Source organism: Hetaerina americana, unplaced genomic scaffold, assembly GCF_022747635.1.
Source record: "Hetaerina americana unplaced genomic scaffold, ioHetAmer1.1.p SCAF_2, whole genome shotgun sequence".
Lineage (NCBI taxonomy): Eukaryota > Metazoa > Arthropoda > Insecta > Odonata > Calopterygidae > Hetaerina > Hetaerina americana.
Window position 1 is genome coordinate 55,601,189 of NW_027286763.1, and position 27,144 is coordinate 55,628,332.

Here is a 27,144-nt window from a genome sequence, read left to right on the forward strand (position 1 = left end):
TTTTATAACGGTAAAAGTAAGGGCATCAAACCTGATAATATTTCAGTAAATATACCTACTGTAAACAAAACTATCAAAATAAAATATCGATTGCTGTAAATAAAAAACACCTTTGTATGAATACTTTTAATTAAAAAAGTTGCACTTCGTCTAGCTCCATATCTAATATAAATGAAAATGGCATATTATTGATTTGCAGTTGAACATAAGTTCATTAGTAAAAAATCTTTTTTGAATAACAGGATTTGTGCTCACCATTACTGAATGAATTTGACAGTTAACCATTAAATCATTTTAAAAAAATATTTTTAACTTTTTTGAAAACTGATTTATTCAATCCTTACCTTAGAAGTAACTTCATTAAGCTAATTTTTATTTCTTTTCCTCCGCTAAACTTTGTAAAATAATTCAATTAGTATGCTATTTTAATTTTTAAAAGATACCATCATTAACTCTATCACTGAAAAATGCACATTCCAAAGTCTTGAGTTTACACTCCAGGAAACAACAAACTTAAGGTATCATTACAGCTTTGATTAAATGCCACTGACCAAGAGTTTGCACATGCAAAATGCACTAATGAAGGGGGGGATTATAAAAATTGATACTGTGATGTATTCTTCTGCAGTTGAATTATTCAAGCTATTTACAGCCATTATGGCATAATTCTCAGTTATATATTTTGCATAAAAATTAACAATGACATAGAGAGCATGAGCATTCCATGAGTTCAAGATTTAATATTCTTAGGAGGGCAAATTGGTTTTTGAAATGAAATAAAGAGAGCCATTAGATCATATTGTTAATGCCCATACTATATATATGAGGGAGTAATACTTAATGCCATTGTACAAGTGTTATACATTAAAAATGGAGAAAGGTGCTGTGACAGTATAAAAGAATACTTCACCAGGAACAAATTTCCCATAAATATGAAAGTCATATTACAAATACAATGTTCAAAAATTCATTACAAATTCACAGTCGTGGTTTTTCATTATCAAGTGAACTGATGGTTGAAGTTCATCCACAAAAAAGCAACACTAAAATGTTAGCACTGCAATTCACGACTATAAATAAAGTACCTAAAATGCACCGATTAAATACATATTAAGCTCTGAATACCCATTTCATGGATACGCAGCCAATAACCAAAATAATATTTTAATAAAAAACAATAGAGCTATCAAAGTAACTTGAATTTTCCCCACGGAGTGATTGCATTTCTTAACCAAGATAGCCATTTCCAAATGTTAAATGCATTAAAAAAAATCATTTCATCACCATGAATCAGAAACTTTATAATATAAAATTTTAATTGATGTTTTAATTGGCCATGTCAAGAAAATAACTCTTACATCATCTTTTTCTCTGGCCTGAATACAATTGAGCCAATCAATGACAATCCACTACTCAGCAAGTCAAAGCCAATTTATGTGAGCAGCAATGGGGTAGAAAAAAAACAGGACGTAGTAAAGCAGGCATGAATGCTGATATTTAGTGATACTCTTCGGCATCCTTAATTATGCTTTGCATTCCACCACTTCTGTTTTCAAGCCCTTCTCACTCACGGTGGTCTTATACTGTTCTGGTATTGGATATTCCGCCTGGAAATAAAGCAGCCAATATATCTCTCCAATAATAGATTATGCACAAATAATTCAGCCATCTTACCCAAAGATTTTGGGCCAAGGAAATCAAAATCATTGCCTCCACCTTCTATTATGTGAACTTTTGATCAAAGCAAATGAAATCAGGCAGGACTGTGTGTACTTCCTTTAGAGCTAAGAAACATTACCCCTTATAGTGTTTTGAGCTGGCGATTTTACTTAAAAATGATCATATGCTATGAAAGGTAAGACTGTACCAAGATTGAAACCCACTCCAATAAATCTACTTCAGGAGCACAGCCTTAGTCAGATTAAGTGAATGACTGATTAATTCAAACAAGCTTTCTCAGAGTAAAGGGAATGACGGTTCCCAAAGTGACTAAAATTAACATTAATTTCCTATGTTAAATAGAGAAAATTTATGACATTTACTAATCACTCACAAAGTGCTTAGTTCATTTGACGTATACAATAGTATCTGAGTGCTAAGGTGCTTTGATCCCAAGGAATTTATATTATTAAATAAAAATGCAATTGAGTTTTTAACGGAAATAATTCGCTGAGAAAAACATACTAACCACAGCACTTAATAACAAGGTCAATTAATGAAACCTTGGACAAGGTGTTACTGCAAAAAATCAGTTCAAAATAAAAAATAGTCAACTTACATAATCACCATTAGGTAGAGGCACCATTACATTCATTTCTGATGACTTGGAACTGACAATTTCAACATCCATCGAGTCCCTACTAAGATACATCTGACATCCATCTGTCTTGTCAATTGTGATTGTGGGAACCTTACCCAGCACCTAAACACAAATTTAAAAATATGTAATCAAGGTTAACATGCCCATTAACTTTAAAAAAATAAATTAAGAGTTACCTAGATTTCTAACTTCATACTGAAAATTGTCCCATGCAAAAAGATTATACATGTAAAACCTTAATTATTTAGAAGTGTCAAAGTATGATTTCTTTCAATTATTTTTACCATAATCGATTTTATAACATGCCTTTAAGTAAAATTTCATGAGCTCCACAAGACTTTAGTTTTCGTATTGGTCATTATTCAAAATATTATATTAATAAAGTATAAAAACTTCACTCCTCAACATTGATACTAGAGACCTCTGTGCCCTATGTTCAGCGTTTATAGAAATGGACCATTTTCAAACTATACCAGACCGTCATGTCACTCCCATTTTTTCCTGAAAGAATGTTACATTTTCTATCTACATAGATGCTCATGACGGCCAGACTTTTACATTACTGCAAAATAAAATTATCCCATTCTCCTGCAAAATCCATATGCCAAAAAACTAAGTGTCAGCACCATTCTAGCACCTCTTAACAAAATTGAGTTTTCTATCAGCCTCTGCTACATATCCTGTGATACCATATAAATCTATTCTACTAGATCAAATTATTACTCTTGAACTTCAATTTCAGAATTGATGAGGAAAAAGTCACAAGGCATTGGATTGGGCAAGTATGAAGGATGGGAAATGGTTGTTGGGTTTGTAGAAGTTAAACTGTCACATTACGAGTGATGAATGAGTCGAAATGTCAAGATGCAATATCTTATTGGCATGCATCTCAAAGATTTCTGGGAACTTTTTCTCAAAGCCACCTCAAAAAACACACAGAATTGCTCATTTACTGTCTGGCCATGTGAATCATTGTAAATATTTTGCCGATGTCCTGCTGCATTTGAAACTCTAAGCACTGGCTGATAGTTTTATCAATAAGCCTTGTTTCAATACTAGACATTTTTGCTTGTAAGCTCCCCAATTTAACCTATTGTGGTCACCTAGGGTCCAAATGACCCCAGACAGAATTCAGGGCTTCATAGCTCAGAAGCTAAACCTTAAATCAAACTTGTACTTCCATCTGTAGCTTACAGTAACACTACTTAAAGTTTGTATAATTTGCAAGCAGTTGCATCATGTCAGTTGGCCTGTGAACGTTGATCTCTAGAGACATAATTTGGCTGGGGTCCAAAATACACCAGTGCGGCCATATAAAATTCTTTCAAGGTGTGTGTGTGTAGTGATTTTGATATATTTCTCATTTGCAGTTGAGTTGAGAAGGATTTGTTGCAAAGAGAAAAGGAATTTTTTAATGCAAATATTTATATGAAATGAAGATAAAATACTAAGATGGGGTGCCCATCAAGCTTGGGCCAGATATGTGGCAAACACTGCATATACCTGTGCATCGAATGCAATCATTCTGACTGATTCTCAGGCTCTAATTCTAATTTATAAATTCCATATGTTTGCCATACTATATTTCAAATAAATTTTGAATTTTCAAACAATGTTTTTGAATGGACGAAATTACTTATTCAACTAATTTCCTTGTAATAATCCCACCACTGATTTAACATTTTCACTTTTCGGAGTGTGCCCTTAAAATTTTATTGAAAAATATTGAAATATCCAGATTTTATGTTGATTTGTTTAAAATAATGGACTTGATTTTTTTCAGATTATTTATTATTATTATTATTATAGTAGATTCTGTTGAATTAAAAAAAAGGCTTCATCTCAAGGCGCAAAAAAATGACAGCTGTTTTTTATGGCTAGGTCCTGCAACAATTATGTTATGGCTGGGAGGTGTGACCACAATGGGCTAAACGAAAATTAAATGACAAATCCTGTGCTCCTTCAAGTTAAGTCAAGAATTATATCAACAATCATGAAACACTACATATATCTCCATATAAAAACTAATAATTAGTGTGGCATGTGCATTTTGTTACACAATTTTGACATGTACATAGTTGCCAGTGAATCTTTTTGATGCTTTCTATATGTTATTTTGACAACAGTGACTGTTTCAAATAAGACAAGTAAAAACAAACCATCAAAATTGACAGATGAAAGTTTACCCTTAAGAACAGCCACTACCCTGTAAACAAGCTAAACAGAAAAGTGACACTTGACTCAACACCAGCAATTCTGTTCTAGTGAACTTCTGCAACACTTAATTTGTTGACTGTATTTTACTTTTTATAGGGCAAAGAGTAGGAAATTGAATTTTCTGTGATTACTAAGCAGAACCAAGTAGTAATAACTTAGTTGTACTAAGGAATTTTAGACTCAATGGACAAAAACGATGAATGGGGCAATCAATAGTCACAGAACTTAGGTTTCTTGCATTTCCAAGATATTCCATAATTGCTTTAGAAATTCAAGGTACCTGAAATTATCAAACCTTCCCAGGTACATGAAGTTTTGTGCCCTCCAATTCAATGGAATCAGTTATAAAGTTGTCTTAATCAAACAGCTTAACTCAATTTGCATTAAAATGAGCCTTACCTGCATTTGCACCGATTGACAATTGATGAATTCAACAGATGATACAAGAGAATCAAAGACAACAGATGACTTCCGACAGGAATCAACCACCACTGAGTTGATTTTACCACGGACAGTAAGAGTTGATCCTTCACAGCGGAACATGTACACAACATTGTTCATTTCAGCATTTTCAACTACCAAACTAGAGTTATTTTTTTGATACTCCTAGAAAGATGGAATTCAGAAAACTTTAGTAAAAATACTGTTAATAACAGTAAAAATATATCATTCACAGATTCCAAAGAAACTGCGGGAGATGCCGCAACAGTAGGATATGTATAGATGAAACCACTTACCACCAACCATTTCTTCCCATCGCGTGTAAATACAGGAGGCTTTTCACTGTGAGCACCAGGTCCCCGAACTGGGGCATAACCTTTTATTGAAGCATCACCTGATGGAGCCTTGAATGGTGCAGGACCAGACCGTAGAGTCTGATTTTTGTGTGTTTGCATATCAGGTGTTACTTTTTTCAGACCTGAAACAAATAACGTGATAATACCCTAGCAATGCACATTGATCCTATTTAACAGATTTTTGAAATATTATTCAGTCAACACCCCTGGAACTATTTTGAGTATCTTTTAATTCCATTCATTGGCCTTCACAATACTTCAAATGACTGAAAAATTTAAATCTATTTTAGGGGGGCAAAACTTTCCCCAGAATGTACTCAACCGTTTCACAACGAATAATTAGCATAGAATAATTGTGTATTAAAACCTTGCCTTGTAGACTTTAAATTAAAAGAGTAGATAGAGCAAAACTGAAGAGTGATAAAATTTTCAACAATACCATGGCAAAATTATTATTCAATAATATGCTCTATTTACACACCAAATATTATAAAAATTACCCACTATGACGAATGCCACTGAGGTGTTTCTCATAGGGGTGGACAATGTCACCAAGTAGTGTAAATAATGTTTGTCAATTACCAATAAATATGGTTTACGAATATAGCCTTGGGTTTTCCCAATAGCCCATTGCAACTTATTTCCGGGATATCCCTCCCATAATGCATTTATAAGCAGATGAATGCCATCGTATGGCATCATTACATCAACTTCAACCATTATGAGAAAAACATATTTGCACTTTTGACAGATTTACTTGCAACGCATAATGCTTTTCAGTTCATCGAATCATCTTCAGGTACAAGACAAGATTCAAATTCTGATACATCATATTTATACCTGTTTGAGGAAGGGGTGGGAAGAAAAGAATGAGGAGTAACGTGTGCAGGGTCAAAGAGAGGAAATATGGAAAACCCAAAGAAAGAGAAACTAAAGAAATGAAGAGGTAAAAAGGGGGGAAGATAAGCACTTGTGGTCGTTATTGAGACGACGGTGCAGGTAGCTGGTATCCTGGCGGTAGGAAGGAGGGAAGAATAAAGAAAGATGAAGTGAGAAGGGGACATGGAAGGGATAGAGGCAGGTTGAGGGACAAGGTATAAGTGATTCTACGAAGGACATTATCAGGGAAAGGTTGTTCGACACATACAGAGAGTGAAAGGTAAGGGGTGGTTGGATGGGAAAATACACGAAGGGTGGAGTCATTTGGAGGGAGTTAGTTTCACTGTTTGCAGTGGAAATGGGATTCTCAGGAGAGGAGAGTGGTTTATAAAAATATTGCCATTTGAAAGAACATTCATATTTAAGTTTACAATCTCAAGTTGCTCTAAAATTTAAAGTATTTTGCCCTTATTTTCGTAGTGAAGAATCTAAGGATTAAATTTCCACGAGAGAAATGATTGTAGTATGAACTTCGCTAGGAGTGATGTTTCATCAGAAGTCCTCCAGCATCTTTCATGTTCATTTATTTCTTTTTTTTTCACTTCTTTATTCTTCCCTAGGATACCAGCCACCTGCCACTCTCCTCTGAATAACGACCACAAGTGCTTATCCTCCCCCCTTTTTACCTCTCCATTTCTTTAGTTTCTCTGGGTTTTCCATATTTCCCCTCTTTGCCCCCGCCTACCTTACTCCTCACTCTTTTCTCCCTCCCCCTTCCTCAAACAGGTACAAATATGATGTATTACAATTTTAATTTTGCCTTGAACCTGAAGATGGTTTGGTGAACTGAAACGTGTTGTACCTGTACATTACAAATAAATCTGTGGAAAAGATAAAATTGGTTTTTCTCATAATGATGAACTTCTACTACATCATGCCTGAATATGTTGAACTTAAGCCATTACACAAATCAGCAGCCCAGTACTCTTATCACAAGAATGCCTTACCCATTTCATCACAAGCAACAAGAATATTATTTCAATAGTGGATTATTTCAATTATTATTTATCCAGACAGCAAGGTCAATCTTTAAGGGCACCATAATTCCTTAAATGATGGACTTTTCACATTAAAAAGTGAAACGTCAATCTGCATTTTAAGTCACAATATCAGTTTTTTAGTACACCAATCCATGGCCAGCTAATACATTAAATGCAATACCCACAAGATTCAGTAGCTTGCAATCAAAATACTCACTGCGTGTAATAGCCTCGCCCTGATTGATTTCAGCAAAGAGTGCTGATCGATCTTGAGGTGCTCCAGATATGTCAAGGTTCTCAATAGGAGGAGGGGGAGGAGGCATGGGCCCAGGTGGTGGTGGTGGAGGTGCAGGAGTGCCACCTTCTGGCATGCCTCGGCCACCCCATGAAAGGCCAGTTGTGTGATATTGCTTGACAAACTGCTGAAGTTCTGTAAGGGTTTGAACCCAGGCTTTGGTCCATTCAACATGAACCTTATCCCTGGAAGCAAATCCAAAATCAATATTAAATACATCATTTAAGACCAATTAATGTTAGAAAACAAGTATGATGCACAAATGTTCCTGTTAGATTGAAGTCTTAATATGCAGTGTTTCCTCGAAAAACGTTTCTGGCTATTGTGAATGACAAACACACAAGAGCTGATCTCAACTATGATTATCATGACAGTGAAAAGACAATCAACGTAAAGAAACATTTAACTGTGCTGCATTCTTCGGGATTCTATGATCTGACAGGTATGTGAACTATGATCGGCTGTGGTCAATCTATATATATGTTTGAATGAGAAATAGATGTCCATCTTCAAGAGTATATCTTGATCTTTTCTCACTTAATATCATTTTGAACTTTTCCATTCACCAAAGAAAAACAATGAGATAACAACAGTAGGAAAACTTAATCGGGTATTGGAGGCATTTAAAGTATTTTTTCATCGGCTTCTCACTTTTATTTGACAGGCTATGCAATAAATCGAAACAGCAGGTAACTAAGTAATATTTGTACCTACAGGGATAAAGACTTTTAATATTGGCATGACATTCCATTCCAATCAATTTTCTCTCTCTTGAAAGTCATTGGAGGGATAAGAAATAATACATAAAAACACATTTAGAATGATGATCTTATAAAAAGCATGTCCTCATAACAGAACGAATATGGAAAATTTTGAATGAGTTTTGGCCTTCATTTATGCAGCGTGTGATAAGATTGAAGACCAACCTAAGCTGCTTTGTAAGCAGTCTACAACCACTTTCTGTTGGGTGACTAGAGTGATTTAGGGATTCTACTATTTATAATACATGAAATATAATTGTTGCAAAGTAATTTGAATATAAAACCTGCTACCGAAATGGTCTTTTAATGCCAGCCAGTCGAATGTACCACTCTCACCATCTTTTAACAGAATCCCCAGAAAAGTGCTTGGTTTGTCTTAATTAACAGTTTATCCAAAATACACAAGACTAAATATGGGCAAAATTCAATGACTTCTTTTAATACATAGAAATTAGCTTTTATCTGCCGAATGAGTTCACATCTTATACATGCACTCCTCCTCAATGGGTCACATTCATTCAATTGTCCCCACTACATTTGGAATCCCAGACAGAGGAAAGCAAGAGTATAGGGATATTACTTTATAGAGTTATGAACATCACCCTTTGATTAACAAATCTTATTCATCATACTGAAAACAGAATGTCTTCGTCATCTGTGGGTAAATAAACACAAATTAAAAATTGTAACTCTGGTGAAGTAAATTCCTACTTGTACAACCCCAAATTAATGAGTCATAATGTTGATAATTTTAACTCCAAGCTTTTGGTATTTCCATTTTCCTTGGAATTCAAGCAAAATAACTTTCTAATGCTATCCCTTCAACAGCGTCAATGTAGGATGATGGTTCAATATGAAAATGTGAGATATTTAAAAAATATTTTATAATTCTTCTTGTTCGTATTTTCAATTATTGTAACCAAATTAAAATTTTGTTAATAGTATTTACTCTTTGGATTCATTTTAATGAGAATAATTATACCACAAAAACAAATAATAGTGGGGTGTAAGAAAGAGGACCATTTTTAACTCTCATAATGAAAATAGAGAAAAGGAAATGGGAGAGGACGATTTAATAATGAGGAGCAATGAGAGGAAGGAGTATTGACATCACATATTCATTCGCTTTACTGAAAATCTCAATCCTTGACGGGTTAGAGGCAGTAGTATTTCTTCCACAGAATCATAGCTAGCTTGGCACATTATGTAGGGGACTATCTACATTATCTAAAATCAAGATAAAGAAATTGATCAATAGAATCAACATCTGAAACTAGATGAAAATATACAAATTATAATGCAATATGGAAAATTTCACTTGAACACACAATAAAATCTTAACCTTCTTAGAACCATCAGGGCACTTGGTCGCACATTTAATTAATTGCTCTCATTAAGGCAGCAACATTTGTAACCAATATACCAAAAAAGTATTAATGAGGCATCTAATAATAACTAACTAAGCAAAATCTACATATATAAACTACAACATTACAAAGTTATTACCACTACATCAGCATATGCAACGTATGCATAACTTGTTGGCTTTTCGATTCTCTTTTATAATATGAAGTTACAAATTTCATTGTTGGAGAAATGCAAGAAGTTAAATATGTGAGGACACGTCAATTATGATCAGAATGAAAAATTGGAAAATTAAAATGTACAGATATACACACTTATAATACGTATGAATGGAGTGACTGTTAAAAGACAGAGTATCTTTCTTTTCAAAGATATATAAACACTATTTCCCTCAAACAAATTATTTCATTCTTGTGTGCCTAATAATTTTTATGAATCCCTCATTTCATCTGTTAGATGAGTGTAACACTTCTGTGATATTTTAATGAAAAAGAATTTACTGACATGAAAATATGCTCAAAAATAGTCTTACACAAACAAAGAAGACAAAAAAATATCATTTGATTAACATTTGTTATATACGTTTGTTGTACACTATTCCTTACAGATTTGATATAAATCTACCAGATAAATATTAGTGTAACAGCTTTTTTGAGTTCACTTAAGAAAAAACTGGATTAAAGTACATTGGAAGAAAGATGTCCAATATTTTTGTCAGAGGTGGCCAAAGTAAGAGATGTAGACAGACATCTTGTATAAGAAATGAATTAGAGAAGAAGACAATGCAAACTTAGCGCTCATTACATATTTCTGCAGAGGAGCGTTTAATGCATCCAAATCTAAATCCCTCTATTTACAGTAACCTCTCCCAATAAAATTGATGCATAAACATTTCAAACTGGCTGGGAAAGTAAATAATTTAAATATATTTTCATGGACACTCTTCCTGCATCATAATTATGAACTGGATATCTTTTTCATAACAATTCAGATGAGACCAAATTGTGACAATTTTATTTGCCTGGTATATATTTTATAAGAATTCCAATCTTACTTCTCTTTCCATTCTTTCAGAACTCTATTGGTGTAAAATTGCCCAGCATCATTCATTTCCTTAACATATGGAGCAGGAGCAGGACTCTGAAAATAAGCGATTTACCTAAATTTACAAGAGCTTATGGAGAATAGTATATTATGATATAAATCAACATTTAACAAACTTTAATCATTGATATAAAATCTAAGGCATAAATTTAACATCTGAATTATAATGAAAAATGAAAGGTGGACTCAAATGCTCTTAGCATATATGAAAATGAAAAACACCATAGGTAAAATACGTGAAATAAGTCTTGAAACAACTTTTCAAGAACAATAAGTGAAATATGAATATAATGGGAAACATTACTATAATTAGATACAAACACTTACCACAGCCACCCATCCTAGTGCTGGAATACTCTCACTTAATGCACTTAAGTGGTTAAAATGTGGCGAACCTCTATGGCTCTCCCGAAAGGTTTGAATAGAGCCTATTCCATCAGAGGTAGGCTTTAACAGAGCCTGAAGTAAACTTGCATTTGAAGGAGCACTTGTTTTGGAAGCCGTGATGAGAAACTCTTTTTGGGCACTGAAACAAATGAAGTCATGAAAAGAATCATTAAACACTAAGCAAAAAAATTCTAGCTGCATTGCACTTAAATAAATACTCCGAATGTTCAACTAAAGCAAGCATAAATTAACATATAAAACAATTCTATCATTTTAAACAATCTTTGATGGCATCTGGCACATTATGAATGAGAGAGACAGCCAAACCTTTTCTCACTGCTTTCAAAAGGTTTAAAAATGCATCCAGATACGAGAACTTTTGTCTCTAACTAAAAACTAAAGTATTCAATGAAATGTAGAATCTTAGGGCTAGTTTTTCCTTACATGAATCACCCTCCTCTACTTACTGCACCTATTGGCACTTAAGTGGAAAGAGCTCTTTCTATAATGTTTGAATAATATTTTAAAAAGAGCATGGACAGAGAAATTCTGGCAACTTTGTCCTCCGCAGCAATAGCTGCCCTAACATGTAATTACATTAGATATATGGGCAACCATTACCTAAATAAAATACTAACAAAGGCAATTTCAAATAAAATTGAAGCTCAAGCCCAATCATGTGACTCTGAGATAGAAAGAAAAATGAGTGGTTGAGATGATTTCTTCAGCACTGGAAGCCAGGTATTTTCATTTGAGTTTTTCATCTATTTTATTACTCAAAAGGTATATTACACTTTAGATTACTCTGGGTACTCATGGTCCACCATCCACCAATCTTTTCTCCCATCAAGTTTAGATGGCACACTGACATATTTATGCCAAACAAGCTGTGACAGTTCCCTTCAATCATTTCAAACTCAAAGGGAAGGGAGCCTAAAAACAACCAAAACTATGCATTAAAAAATCAAAGGCATTACTCATAGAATATCCATATTTTTCTTGTTTCGGTGGACTACATAATGAATGAATGAAGTTCTCTTGGATTACCAGCTGGGTCAGGTAATCAGCGGTCAAATTGCTATACTAACTACACCATCAAACATCAGGGCTTCAGGGAAACCCTGAGGGCTTTGGCAGATTTAGCCAAAGAATTGTATGCTACTGATTACCTGAGCTGGCTGGAAATCTGAGAGAACTTCATCCATACCCTTCACCAGGAAAACACCAGACCTTACATTATGCATGTAAATCAACACAGCTTGACTGCCTTAGAACATCACCTGCTTCATCTCAAAGTAATTACTACCACTTCTCATGGCATTATAAATACCTAATATTTTCCTGCTTCTTTACCCTTCAAAGGGTACCCCTGCCCCTCTCCTATTTTAAGGATTCCCATTTCCTGCTTTTCTGGACGAACATGCTGTTCTTTTCCCAGACTTCTTTACAGAGCACTTGGAAACTAAACAGGTATTAATGTCGATGCCCCTATGTCCCTGTCCTATGCCCCTAGTCTAAATACTGACCAAAGCCTGGATATAATTTTGTGCGGAATGAGTGGTTGTGCAGTTTGTGCGGATTCCCATATAATATTTCTAATTTCAATATCAAATACCAGACTTTTCAAACAAATGTTTGGCTCTTTCCCCCAAATTTCCGTGGAAAGTGACAATTAGATACGTTTACCTTTTCATGATTTTCCTGACTGAGTGTCCCTGACTTGGCATTATCCCCTCTTCTCAGGTTTCAACATCCTACTACCTTTCAATTTATCCTCAGCCATCTTTGAAGAGTCACAATATCTTTCCTGCTATACATTCAGCAATCATTTTGATCTCTTGGTTAACTAATTGTAACTGATTTAATCAGCCCCCTGCCTACCTTCATTTCATGCCACGACTCTTCGAATTCTTCAAACCATTCCTCCATAGTGCCAATAAAAGAAAGGGAACTGAAAACCTGGCCTTACACCCCTACTTTATACTGAATTTAAACTTGTCCATTACACTTCATTGTGGAATGTAGTCTGTACAGGTTTTGAATGCGACAAACATTCATCAATTCCACTATATTATGCAACACTTTTATTAGCTTGATCTAATTTATGCTATCGAATACCTTCCAAAATAAAGTAATCAAGAAAAAGTTATTGATTGTGATATGAGTTCATATCATCTTATCGTGATTTCTCATAATCAATTCATCCTTTTTTCAAACACCCAAAATGAATTTCATTTAAAGGTTCGGTCAATATTCCTATTTTCTTTAGAATTTTTTTAAAGTTTATATATTACAGCACATCAACTGATGACATTGGTACGTGATGAAAACCTATGTAAAAGATAAAATATATTCATACTTAAATGCAGCCTCCACAAGCTTTGCATGAGCAGCAACGTCTCCGCCGATTTTGGAAGAACACTGCAAAAATGTTGCAAATGGCCCATTCAGAATTGCTTCAAATGATGACACAGTGGCCATTGTTTCTGGAAAAAGAAATATTTTAAAATTATATTCGACACTAAAATATCAATTTTTCAAATATGTAGACAAAACAACTCATAGGCATTTTACAAGCGTTCATTAACCACCATCTAATCTATGGACATTCGAGATGCTTCACAAACTATTGCAAAAACAATCTGATTAGTGTAAAACTGCAACCTAAATTTTTTTAAAGACTGCTTACAATGAAGCTCCGAGGCCGCCTAAGGGGTAAATCTACCGCTAAATAAATATTGCGCAACTATATGCATAGATATATATTCCATGGGTGGGGTATTTTACCTACAGGTGAGAAAGTTTTATTTGAATGCCTTATTCTATTAGCTGTTCAAACTGTGGCTCTAACACATTACTGACGGTCTTCATAAAAATGTGGCCACTTATTCCAGATTTAGGCACGAAGGCCTACTGACCCAAATCTTCAATTGGCGAAAAAATATTTAGCTAAATGCTCATTGTGTACAAGAATACTTATCATTCCGCATTTGTCATTCATGTACTTCCCACGCGGGTAAATTTACTTCTCATTCAACGGAATACATGGTACATACGAGTCGTAAAATACCGCCCTTAAAGTTAATGAAAATACCCCCTGCATTGGTAGGCCCGAAATATCTTACGCCTATCCTTGCTTCATCCCAAACACTTCGTTGTTTGCGTCAGGAAAAAATAAAATGAGAAACTCCTTTCATCCAAACATTTATTATAAAAACATTTTTACCGGAACAGCTTAATCTTTTGGCATTCCCAGAGCAACCATTTAATTCACTCTGAAAGAGCTTTCGACTTTACTTTTAGATACACCTAAAGAATTACACGTTAAGAATACCACCGAATGTGGCTTTTATAAGTAGGTACCTGCTGAAGGCGCAACCTCCTGACCTATTGGATCTGGACGGACGGATGGTAACACTGGTTTAAGGCTGACATTCCCTGTCGTCATATCGGCGAAGAAGCGATATCGTCGGATAGCCAACTCATCTCGTCCGAAGTTTTTCCCTCCAAGTTCCTCATTCTTGGCATTCTCTTTACTATTTCTATTGACTGAAGAATCCGAATCATTCGCGCCGGCATGATCTGACTCTTTCTCTTGATGCTTCCCGTCCACGCCCTCTTGGGGCAATGCTACTTCTACTTCCTTTGTTGCTTTGTTGTCACCACCTTCTATAATCCTATCCTCTGGTGGAAAGCCGCATGCTGCCACATCCTCTCCATCCCCATTGCATTTTTTTTCTTTATCATCTTCAGTAACTTTGGATTCGTCACTGGCCACAGTCCGTTTCCTGCCACACCCACAACACAACATGACACACGCTTCCTTAAAAAGTTGCAAAACCACCGAAGAAAAGATATTGCTTTAAACCTCGGTACCTATCTACACTTTGTAAACAACATGCAATAAGGCATTCCCTTGCACTAACAAACACTAACACACATTCATGTGGCCTAAGCAAAACGCCATCTTCTGGTTACGCCGACAACTCGACCAACCTCGAAAGTCGTCTGACTACTGAATATACTAAAATTCAATAGTTCTAATTAAACCTATGGTTCAAACGTGAATTCACCAAATGCCATAAAAGTAACATAATTATAATATTCACACAGAATTTAGAAGTGAATGATGGAAGCATTACATTAGTTGCTACATAACCGGCAATTACATTTTCTGACATAAAATGATTCACATGACACTACATACGCCTAAGTAAATGCAAGGGCACCGTTGATGTATTAAAATATACTACTGCTCATTATAATTGCCGCACCGAAACAAGATGAGTCATAAACTCCAAACACTTAACGAAGTGGCAAATAGAAAAAGGACGGTAGGAGATCGATTCAAAATATCAAATTTTAATTAAATTTTAAACATCTCCCGTTTCATTTAAGGCAAAATTTGCATAATTTAATACCAAAGGCATCCGGCTCTTACCTGGATTAGTGTGTCAGCTGCTGGGCGTTCGCAGAAGTACTGCTCAAGTCAAATTATATCTGGCAGATCGAGCACAATACTTCGATCCGGCGTGAAAGTTCCTTGCGTGTGGTAAGCTACACTCTTAATTATAATAATTAAATGATAAAATATTATATTATATTCAATGAATACAGTAGACATATATTATATTTAAAACCTAAACCAAATAGAGATAAATACAACAATTAAAGGCGCCGAACTCAAGCAACTTGAGTTTTCGCAACAACGATAAAACTTCGTGCTCGGCCATATAGGGACTGAAAGATACAGGCGAAACCCACAATAAAAGAGGTCGCACTGAAGGTATTGCTCTCTGGCATTACGGACGGAACAGGCAAAAGATGATGTCAAGATTTGAGTCATGAACAAATTAGAATGCTTACATATGCAGGCTGAAAATACCAAAGAAAGCAAGCTGGCTCCGAGTTACGGCATGCATGTACATGAATGTATTAAATTGCGTTAATACAAAATTTTTCACCCAAATAAAAAATACTTTCAGACCACAGGGAAGTGAATCCCTAGATCTCCGGTTCCCAATGTTGGACCCTAGTAAAATGCTTGGTCAGTATGTAAGCCTGCGCAGAGCTTTCCTGGAGAGGGGGGATGATTTATTTCCTCTTGGGCCTCCAGCATCGTGGGCCAAGTAAGCGTCCTCAACACTGTTTGGAGAAAAGTTGCTCCACATCTTCCGTGTAATATATATGATAAATCTTGAGTAGATTTCCGTATATTAGAGCTATGCCACGATATGTATGTAAAGGCATGCTAGTAAAATGATAAATTATGATGGGATAGTAAAAAAGTTCTACAAAATCTGACTACGCTTCATCTTCATAAGTTATCCGCAGCAGTATTAGGTAAACATTATTAGAATACAAAAACGACTGATTTAAATCAAGCACATTGAGATGCAGGCGTATTATGTGCACGATTATGATACCTCTGGGAAATAGGTTTTAAGGTTATTGGAATGTCGGGATCCAATAGGTTTCCGAATTATAGAAATTCCTCTACGTTTATTTCGCTTCTGTTCGTGAAGAGGAATCGTTAATTTAATCAGTTATAATAAAATATTCATATCTAAGTCTGAAAGTGCCAAATTATTTTTATTGTACAGTACACAAAAAAATGGATAAAGGGCGAATTACTTTCCACGAAGGCGTCATTTATAGCACTATTATTCCCCACACAGCTTATAATATTTTATATTATTTTAAAATGTCCAAAAAAAGGGTCAAAGATAGTTCTTGAACGTCCATTAACGTGAAATGGAATTTTTTATTGATTGGTCTAATCCAAATATTTCATAGACGTTTAAATTGAATATTATAGTAACTGGCTCTGTAAATATTGTGCAAGGGTACTTTTCTTCAATTTTTCTCCAAATACCTTTACTATTATGCCCCTGTTCCACTAATATGTAGACCAAATAAATGAACTTGCTGCATATACTACCTTGATCAAAAAGTTCCCGGAATAACCACCGTGTGGCGCTCCCATCGTTCCGATTTGAGTTCTGTTTTTTTTGTTAAATTGGTACATCTGTTGTTGATATTCCCTTTAAATCTTAGTGTCATAACTTGACATTTGCAAAAGTTACGTAGCCAAGAGTACATCTATCTCTGTGTGTGTTGGCGATTTTTTACAATTGCAGAAATGGATTTAAATTTGCAACAACGAACTTGTATTAAATTTTGCGTAAAAAACGGATTTAGTGGCGCACGGACGTTGGAAATGTTGGAAAAGTGTTTCGGCAACGATTCTCTAAAAAAAACGGTCGTTTACCAGTGGCACGAGCGGTTCAGAAGTGGTCGTGAGTCAATCGAAGATGATGAACGCAGTGGCAGACCATCGACATCGAAAGTCGGTGAAAAAATTGATAAAGTAAAAGAAATGTTGGTCAATAACCGCAAATTAACCATCAGAGAAATAGCGGAGGACTTGAACATTGCCTATGGATCCGCCCAAGACATTGTGGTTAATGATTTGGGTTTCCGTCGTGTAGCAGCAAAGTTGGTGCCAAAAGACCTCAATTTCATGCAAAAAAGAGACCGTGTTGACGTCGCAAAAGACATGATTTGCGAGGCTGAATCCGATCCCACATTCATCAAAAGGATCATTACTGGAGACGAGACGTGGGTTTATGAGTACGACACGCAATCCAGACTTCAGGCAAGTGAATTGCGTTCACCAAATGAACCGAGACCAAAAAAACCACGTCGTTTTCAGTCAAAAAAGAAGGCAATGCTGACGGTTTTCATGGATTACAACGGTGTAGTGCATCATGAATTTTTGCCAGAAGGCCAGACAGTAAACAAAGAGTATTATTTGGGCGTTATGAGACGTTTGCGTGAAGCAATTCGCCGAAAGAGACCAGAAATGTGGGCAGAAAACTCGTGGATTTTGCACCATGATAATGCACCGTCGCACAGTGCTATCATTATTCGTAATTTTTTGACGAAAAATGCAACAAATACCATCCAACAGCCACCGAATTCACCTGATTTGGCTCCCTGTGACTTCTTTCTGTTCAATCGAGTTAAAAAACCATTACGGGGAACGCGTTTTAGCAGCCGAGAGGAAGTAATGGAAAAATCGCAGGAAGCACTGATGGACATACCGAAAACCGAATATAAAAAATGTTTCGAGGATTGGATCAAGCGCTGGCTTAAGTGTGTTGCAGTCGATGGGGATTACTTTGAAGGGGACAATATAGATTTAGATGAATAAACTTGTATTTTTAATTTTCTGAATAAATTCCGGGAAATTTTTGATCAAGGTAGTATGTGTGTACACACAGTGGCATAGCTTTATTTAGTGCCGTCCGGGACTGTCCAAAGGTTCGCCGCTCTCCTGGCTCCGATACATTCATTTTAACCCTAATTTGGGTAATACACGTTCTGTCCCAAAAGTAGTAGGACTGAGTCAATTAAAATAAAATGTATTGCCAGAATTTATACATTCACTCAAAATTCTTCGAAGTACCATTCTTGTGCGTCCATACACCGCTACCATCGGGTTTTCCACGCCTCACACGCTTTCTAGAAGGAGGCGCCAGGAATCTAAGCTCTCTCGTCACGGCCTGTTGTAACGTTTACACCGAGCCGTGGTGACGTCCTGTCAACAAGGTTTTGAGGCGGGGAAGAAGTCAGTAACGGCACTAAAAAAAATTGGATTCTCACTCACATGGTCGAGAGGCTTGGCAAATCCGCGTTCGAGTTTCTGTTCGTCCGAGAGCGCTCGCGGCACCAATCCGCAAACACATTTTTCATGTCCATATGTTCTCTCACAAGTGAATGCACATCACTATAAGGGATTCCAAGTTCACCAGAAACCATGCAAACACTTAATCTGCGATCCCTGTCCAACAAACCCTGAGTTTTTGCAAGATTTTCGTCACTTTTTGAAGTCGAAGGGCGTCCTGAACGTTCGACGTCTTCAAAATCTTCTCTACCCTCCCGAAGCACCTTCTGCCATTCAAGAACACCCGATTTACCCATGGCATTATCACCATAAGCTGCCTTGAGTCTCTTTCCCGGTTTTGCCCAATTTCACGCAAAAAATCGATAGCCAAGCGCTGTTCCAATAACCGGTTCATGGCATAGCGTAACGAGGTAAGGTTATAGAGGTTTCGCAAACGAAAGATCCGCACTCTGCAGGGGCTGGGAGCAAGCTACCACCAACCAGCCTTTTCTGGGACTCCCCTACCTCGAACCCAGCAAGAGAAACCGCCGACCGTTCGTCGTCTATCTGGGAAAAATATTCAAACATGAAAGCCCGCCGAATGGCGAATAAATATTCATTCACGTTGATATAATGTAAAGGAAACGGATAGGAACTCACATAAAAGACAAACACAGGAGTGGTCGGGAAGGCGGAATCGAGCAGCTCACAAGCGCAAAAATTTTCCTTGACTGGGACTTGAACCACGGATGCTTCAACTTGCCGGGCCGATAGCTATCGAGAAAATATAACTTACACCGAAATCTGCGGAGGGTAATCTGACTGAGTGCTTCGATTCCTGTGTTTGTCTTAGATGTGTTTCTATCCCTTGTCCTTATATCTGTATTAAAGTGAATGTATATGTGTTAGCCATGTGGTGGGTTTTCGTGTTTGAATGTGTATGTGAGTAAACATATATATTTATGTATGTGAGTAAACATATATGTTTATATTTATATGTGTGTGCGTATATACACGCACACACGTCAGCAGCTATGGCTCCCGAATTCATGGCGCAGAGGTGCGGCTGTACAACCATGCGGGGCCATCGCAATGCAGGAAGCGATAGTAAAAGATGGGGTGAGGAAGGAGGAAGAATAACATAAATGCAAAGGAGTAAGCAAATAGATTCCAAAGACTGATGGCATTTCCATCCTCAATCGAAAGACATAGGGAAGTTAACGACCAAGGACTTCGCTATGAGAAAACCCAACAGGCGCTCTGGTCTGGAATGAACTAGTGTTAGAAGATGACACAGGATGGAATGTCATTCCGAGATAGGTTATGATTATGATTGTGTATTTGACTCTTCTCGCAAGTACTCACTTCGCTCCTCCTGCTGACTCACTCCGCCCTCTGGCATGACTACCAATCAGAGATACCTAATTATCTGAATACCCAAGGTTTGATTGCTCTGGTATGCACACTGTACCTTGGACTTAGCATTAATGTAACCAATTTGTGTATTTTCATCAGAAACCTTTAATCATAATGAGAAAGCTTTTGATTGTCAATTTGTTACTCTCGTACAGGTCCTGTATAACCAGTATACTGAAGCACATTAAACTAGTCTTCCCGGACGTTATCTATTTTTTTATTATATTATAAGGAGGATAGGATTTATTTGGATAGTTATATTCAAACGTTTTGTATGCTTCCTATTTATCCATCGTAAATTTTCAATGCTTCAGTATTCCCATCATTGGCCGCCGTTTATCTATTAGGTTCATAGTTCCATTAGTATCATACACTTAGGGACAGATGAAACACCATCATGACCGCAAATGCTGCCAGCTTTATGAATTATGAACTGCAACAGGTTGAAACAGAAAATTTGGAGAACACTAATATAGATCTCAAAACCATCGAACAGCGGCTGGATTGAGGTCGACCTCCCAAGGTTATTTACATCTGGCACACGAAAGTATCTCTTAGTCAGACGCCCCCTCCCCCGACAAACAGTGAAGATGAGCAATGGATCTTAGCATGACTGGAAAAAGCTTGTAAGTGGCCTCTGAGCTTCGCCGCGATGATTTCGAGTAGAACAAGGGTCCGTAAGACTAATGCATTCTCCAACGATAAAGGCTTCTGGATGAGAGATTCATACTATTTCACTTCTTCCTGATAATATCTAACGTACTTCATTTTGAAGAATCAATGTTCCGAGTTTTCTAATACTTCCACAGAACATTTACTCAGATACATGAATTTCATTTCGACCACACCTTTCGCGGCTCAAGTAGGCATTATTCAACAGTGAGATATCTTTTTTTGCCTTTTTCAGTGAATATATAATACACTCTTGGGCCTTGTATGAACTACAATACAATCATATTTTTTCTCGGAAGGCGAAAGAAGATTTCCTCGATCTTTATGGGCATAAAATACTTGCGAGATAGAGCTGTCATTGATTATGTGATTATTGCATAATGACAAAAAAATTACACCCATCAATCGGCGATGGAACTCGTTTCAATAGAATTATCTTTTCTGCAATCAATAGTAAGAAGTCATCCACTTGTTGGTGCTAATCATAATTATATCACATAGTAATATATATACACACATTCATATATATACATATATTTATTTCCCCTGAGCTGTGTGGTTTTTCGGATTCCAGATCTTCCTGGGAAACCATAGGCGGCACAGGGAAAGGATCTAGCCCCCTTCCCCGGAGTGTGAATTTCACACGCCTTTGGGTTTATTGTTGGGTGCATTCTGCAATCACCTTTCAAAGCGATCTTCGGGTTAATAACTATGTTTATATGTATATTTTACGGGTCTGTCCAGAAGGTATCCAGCCATGCAAAATTTTGAGAAAACACCCCACCTAGAACAATGAGGCCTTAGTCATCCTTCGAATTACTCCCCCTGGTACCTCACACACTTAAACCCGTCTCTTCCACATTTCTTAACAATCGGCAAAGCCCTTTTTCGGAATGGTCATCAGCTGCCCGATCGCATTTTCTTTTATGTCGTTGACGTCAAGAATTTCGTTTTGTAGTCACAGGGGTCTTGCTCCACGCCTCTAACGATGACCTGGGTTTTCCAAAAAAGGTCACAACAGGAGGTGAGTCATGGTCTACGGCTATGACCTGAAAACAATAGCCTAGTCTTCCCTACAGTCGGTTGAGGAGATGGACAGACCGCGCATGCATATATAAGTATGTATGCATATATGCGCATGTGTATATAAACGGGTCTCGTATATGGGGGTCGCAGTTGTCCAGGCAGTGAGCGTTGGACTACTGACCTGACTGATGGCTCGGGTTCCATTCCCGGGCAATCCCTCTGAGCACCCTCAGCTCCACCCAAGCTATGTGATTTTTCGGGTACTAGATCTTCCTCGAAAACCATAACCGGCTCAGGGAAAGAAACTGGCTACCCTACCTACCCTGATGTGTGAATTTCACACACCAAATTACTTACCATTTCCTACCAAACCGACCCTTAGAACCACCGAAAATTTGGAATACGTGAGTGTCCTTATTATACAGTATGTGTGAGTGTGTATATATATATATATATGTGTGTGTGTGTGTATGTATATGTATGTATATATATATATATATATATATATATATATATATATATATATATATATATATATATATATATATAAGAGGATCGGGATGGCGACAACAAAAGCACATAAAGGACAGTGCATAAGGACACTCACGTGTACCAAATTTTCGGTAGTTCTAAGGGTCGGTTTGGTAGGTAATCTGGTAGAGTCCACCCAATAATAAGCCCGACGGCGTGAAAATCACACTAGGGTATAGGGGCCAATTCTTTTCCATGCCCCAGCTATGGTTTCCCAGGAAGATCTGGTACCCGAAAAATCTCAGCACCACCAGCTTTAGTGGTGCTTAGGGTACCCAGTGAGGCTTGTCCGGGGTCAGTAATCCGATGCTCTTCCCCTGGACTACTGCGACCCTTTATATATATATATATATATATATATATATATATATATATATATATATATATATGTATGTGTGTGTGTGTGTGTGTGTGATGTACACAATATTTATTTTATAGTCAAACCAAAATTCGCGTCCAAAGGTGCTATTACCTTACTTCAACTATCATTAGAAAAATGCCAGTTGGGCTTGAAATTTCTTTCTTGCGGATTAACAAAATTGGCTTCAAGAATATGAGTCACGACCTACTACTAATTGGGAAAGACCAGAGTTTTTCACAATTTAAAGTAGAAAAACGCACCTTTCACGGTAATTCGGAAGATTAGGCTAATAATTTTGCTTAAGTATCTACATCACCTTATCACACCTGCCTATTATTATCACATTAAGGGCTATTCCCAACCTTCGCAAGACCAAAAACCAGAGCGCCCAAACCTGGGAGGCACAAGGCGTTTTTACTCTTTAAATGTTTTAAGTCGTAAAAAACGTACATACATTTTACTGAGGCAGTCTGATAGCGCGGTAGTAACGCTAATCTTTGTATAGAATTATTCTAACTGGAATAATACTCTTCGAGAATGAATATCAGCCTTATCAACATATTCATCGGCCTTTGATTAAATCGTGAATCATGATTGGCAAAGATTATTCCAATGAGTTTTATCTCACATGGCTTGTTCAATGATTCTACTCATATCTACTGCTAAATCTAATTGTGATAACTGAACGCAGGTAAGTAAAAACACTTATCACCGAAAAGATTTATCCAAGATCAATTAAGCCTTCTCAACGGAAACTCGCTTGTAAGACTGAAGTACCCTGATAACACAATATGAGGTCACCAACTGGGGGCCAGAAGAGCAAAACTTGGATCAAAAGAGTGAAAAGGTTGAAATATTTTCCCACTTCACCCGGCGGGTCGGGAGATGATCTCGCTCAGATATTCTCACCCGCAGTCAAAAGTCTCGCTATTTTAGTAGCTACGCCCCCAAATTTCTCGTTTGCGAAGAACCTGGCAAGGCACTGCGGTTCTGATACCTCTCATGCCAAGTTCTCGTGGAACTAATCGTTACGTAATCTGAAATAGCTTTGAAATCGGCGGTTAAGAAATTTTTATGTAAAACATTCCAAGGAATACTCAAACAAAAATATAATAACTTTTAAAACAACATTTTCATGTGTGTAATACATCGAAATAGGAACAAAATGTTTTCCCTTAGTCCAAAAATGCGCAACGGTAATTGGTCCTTCGCATGGTTATACCATGAAATACGGCCACTAATCCGAAACCCTCAGGTGCCCTAAATTTAGTCCCAGTCAGCTATGATCATGATAATAAAAATGTTCAGAATTTAAATGATATTATAGAAAATAACGACATTGATATTTTACTTTTATGTCTCAAAACGACAGTATTCCATTTATGAACCTCAGTTAATTTAATAGATGCGGGATTGGAAGTCATTTCAATAAGCACCTTAATCAAAACAGCAGAATTAAACAAAATAAAAAAAAATTGTGCAAAGCTTTAATCTATGTAATGATTAGGTCGAAAAGATTAACAATGTAGCTTTTTTTGCGGCTCGATTGCAGAGGGGAGGGAGTTCGATCCTTGAAAGTCCTATTATTTAACTACTAAATGAAATGCTGAGTTTTGTAAGATTTTTTTTGTATTTTCCCTTTATGATTTATTTGACAATCTATCAACTCATTTTACACCCCAAATAAATATTTCATCACATCCTTTGTATTTTTACGAAAAAAAGGATTGGATTGGTGAGACTTCTGTGGAATGTGTTTGCAAAAGCAGTTTGAATGAATGCTAGTTGTACACATCAGGCCACCTATAACATAAACGTAAAATAGCAAGTTCACATTACATAATTGTTTAGTACATTTTAATAAAATTGTTTGAACCAATTAATTACATTTTTCCTGGAGCTTTGACTCTCAAAAGAGTTTTTCCTGGATACCTATTCAGCAGAGCGGTATAGGCTACACATCAACTAAAATATATTGGGAGTAATTATCAGATATGGGTCTGAGAAGGATGCTAACAACCTCCTATTTTGTATATGAGATTTTCAAAATTATTGGGAAGAGGAAAATAGATTAGGCTGCATCTGTTGGTGGCAACTAAGCTCATTGAAATTTGCAAATGCCAAAGCTTTGGGAGTCATTTTCAATTAAAACTATAAATCATTAGATGAGTAGGCAGATCCATAGGGAATGAGTAAAAAAATGTGCTCAATAAAAAATATTGATTGGGATTTGAATCAATACTTGCGGAATGCCACCCATGTAGGAAGTGAAACATTTGCAGGCTTAACACGCAGTTGCATGTTCAGGTCCTGCCTCAGGCATTGTAGGAAGTAAAGTTCATAAAATAGAATGAAGCCCATCCAGGGATCATCGGGGAGAGCTATATTTTAACTATACGTCATGGGGTCTCAATGTGGACATGTCGAGATAAAAGGTATTGTACAGTGAGCATCCAGACTATGGGGTACTCACAACAGTCGACCTGTTTGCTCAAGTCTGTGGCGTCATCTCCATGGACTTTTCAGCGGTCTGTCATTAATGACAATACCATTTACGTTAAATAGCCTATCGTATGCATACTTATGACCTGTGATGGTTTCATATCTTTTAGTAATAGTCTATTGTGTCACATAGGTTTTTAATGGACCTGGCACTACAGCACTCCAACCTTAAATTACATAAAACATCTCCAAACCCAATAAGTTGCATAGGGTTAAGGATATTCTGGGTATATGTAGTTAGAAGTAAATTAATGTGTAATGCCAAGGCCCATCAGAAATCAACCCAAACACTACAGGCAACTACCGAAAAGATGAAAACCATCACAGGATAATAGAAGTTTGTATTAAATGGGTTGACTATCCCAAAAGAGAATTTTCAACGGTCACTCCATCAAGGACTGATTGTTGAAAAAGACTGTTGATGATGGCACAACTTGAACAAGCAGATCACTGTTACCAGTATCCCAAACGCAAGGCACTCTCTATAAAGATGTTTAGAAATCAACGGCACCGACTTAGTTGCTTCTAGACACCATGAAAGAAGCTGCCCCTCATGTCATTACAACAGGATTATTTTACTATCCTTAAGCGTGTGTTAAATAACTACACTGTTTACACCATATTCAAGATGAATTCTAAGTCTTTAGATAAATTGATAAGAGTACAGCAAAATTAAATCAAATGAATCTATTAGGGACTGATATAACAAGAATACTTCAAAAAAAGTATTTCTACAGCATGTAGTAAGATATCTTTTAAGATTTTACGAAACTGAGGATATATGAAGAACTGCGTTTCAAGTTCTCTCTGCACAAAGGGGTTACAACTTAAATGAAAATCAACGCAAAATTTATTCAGGCATTTAAACTAATGCAGTCGTCACTGCATTAATGCTGGTATGTAACATATATCTCTTCCCATATAAACTCCATCACATATGTTCAACCATCTGACTGAGTTGTACACTTGTTTCATACTCACTGAAATAAAAAAAATGTTACCCACTTAATATTTTAGGCTTCATATAATTGAGTATGACACTATTGCATTTTCCATACTTATAAGACAAAATTTGGGTCATTCATTTGAGATGACATGGTAACCCTGGTCACCACTAACTTCAGTATCCCTTACTTTTGAAGGGCAGAAATAATATTTTTCCATATTAATCCTTAAGATATAACGTAAACAACGTATGCATTGCTTTCAAGAATATTATCTTAAATAATCTACATGCATAATATATATGTACTATGAACTTTCCCATCAGTTTGAAAATGAAAATTCATAGGGTAAAAACCAGACCATTACCCAAATTAAAAAATATCTACGCAAAAAATACTTGTCATTTTGAAAAAAAAATTTTCTTTACAGATTTATGGTTGAAATATAATGCTCAAAACTACAGTAACCAAGAAAGAAGTTTGTTTACTAGGCGAGGGTTGAGCCCACCTAATACTAAGTCCTACAGCATGTGAAATTAATGTATCAGGATACAGAGTTCAGTTCCTTAACCTGAGCAACCTCTGAATTCCCAGAGGGTTTGGTTCCCAAAAAATCACACAGCTTGGGTGAAGCTCACAGGAAGCAGAAGCACCACCTAAATTGTGACTCAGACTTTCTTGTCAATGGCCCATTATCTATCAACCACATTTCTTAATATTAATTCATATTTGCTGCACCGACATCTAAGGAATTTGGAGAGATTTAAAGAAATATTTAAAATCTGGGTTTTCTGTACAGGATTTTGGGCATTTAACCTATTTGTTTTCCATATTTTACCACAAGATCTAATTAAATTG

General features: G+C 36.5%; 1 protein-coding gene across 2 annotated transcripts; it reads right to left on the bottom strand.

Moving 5' to 3' along the window:
• Window positions 1-785: 785 nt before the first annotated feature.
• capt (adenylyl cyclase-associated protein 1) lies at window positions 786-16,159 on the bottom strand. Of its 2 annotated transcripts, XM_071584990.1 has the most exons (10): window positions 16,032-16,159; window positions 15,607-15,729; window positions 13,525-13,651; window positions 11,106-11,304; window positions 10,729-10,814; window positions 7,471-7,733; window positions 5,275-5,456; window positions 4,937-5,143; window positions 2,279-2,422; window positions 786-1,607 (listed from the first exon to the last, which is right to left on the bottom strand). In XM_071584990.1, the coding sequence occupies exons 3-10, from the start codon at window positions 13,644-13,646 to the stop codon at window positions 1,524-1,526; spliced, it is 1,287 nt and encodes a 428-aa protein (XP_071441091.1). In that variant the 5' UTR covers window positions 13,647-13,651; window positions 15,607-15,729; window positions 16,032-16,159; the 3' UTR covers window positions 786-1,523. The 2 variants fall into 2 exon arrangements, with proteins under 2 accessions (XP_071441091.1, XP_071441090.1); XM_071584989.1 differs by lacking the exons at window positions 15,607-15,729; window positions 16,032-16,159 and adding an exon at window positions 14,529-15,132.
• Between the last annotated feature and the right edge of the window lie 10,985 nt (window positions 16,160-27,144).

Excerpts from the sequence above, each read along its gene's own strand:
- capt (XM_071584989.1), bottom strand. The coding sequence starts at position 14,976 with ATGTTGTGTTGTGGGTGTGGCAGGAAACGGACTGTGGCCAGTGACGAA. Across the intron at positions 13,652-14,528 it reads GGAGGTTGCGCCTTCAGCAG|AAACAATGGCCACTGTGTCA; the intron begins GTACCTACTTAT and ends TTCTTTTTCCAG. Across the intron at positions 1,608-2,278 it reads CTCTACCTAATGGTGATTAT|GCGGAATATCCAATACCAGA; the intron begins GTAAGTTGACTA and ends CTTTATTTCCAG.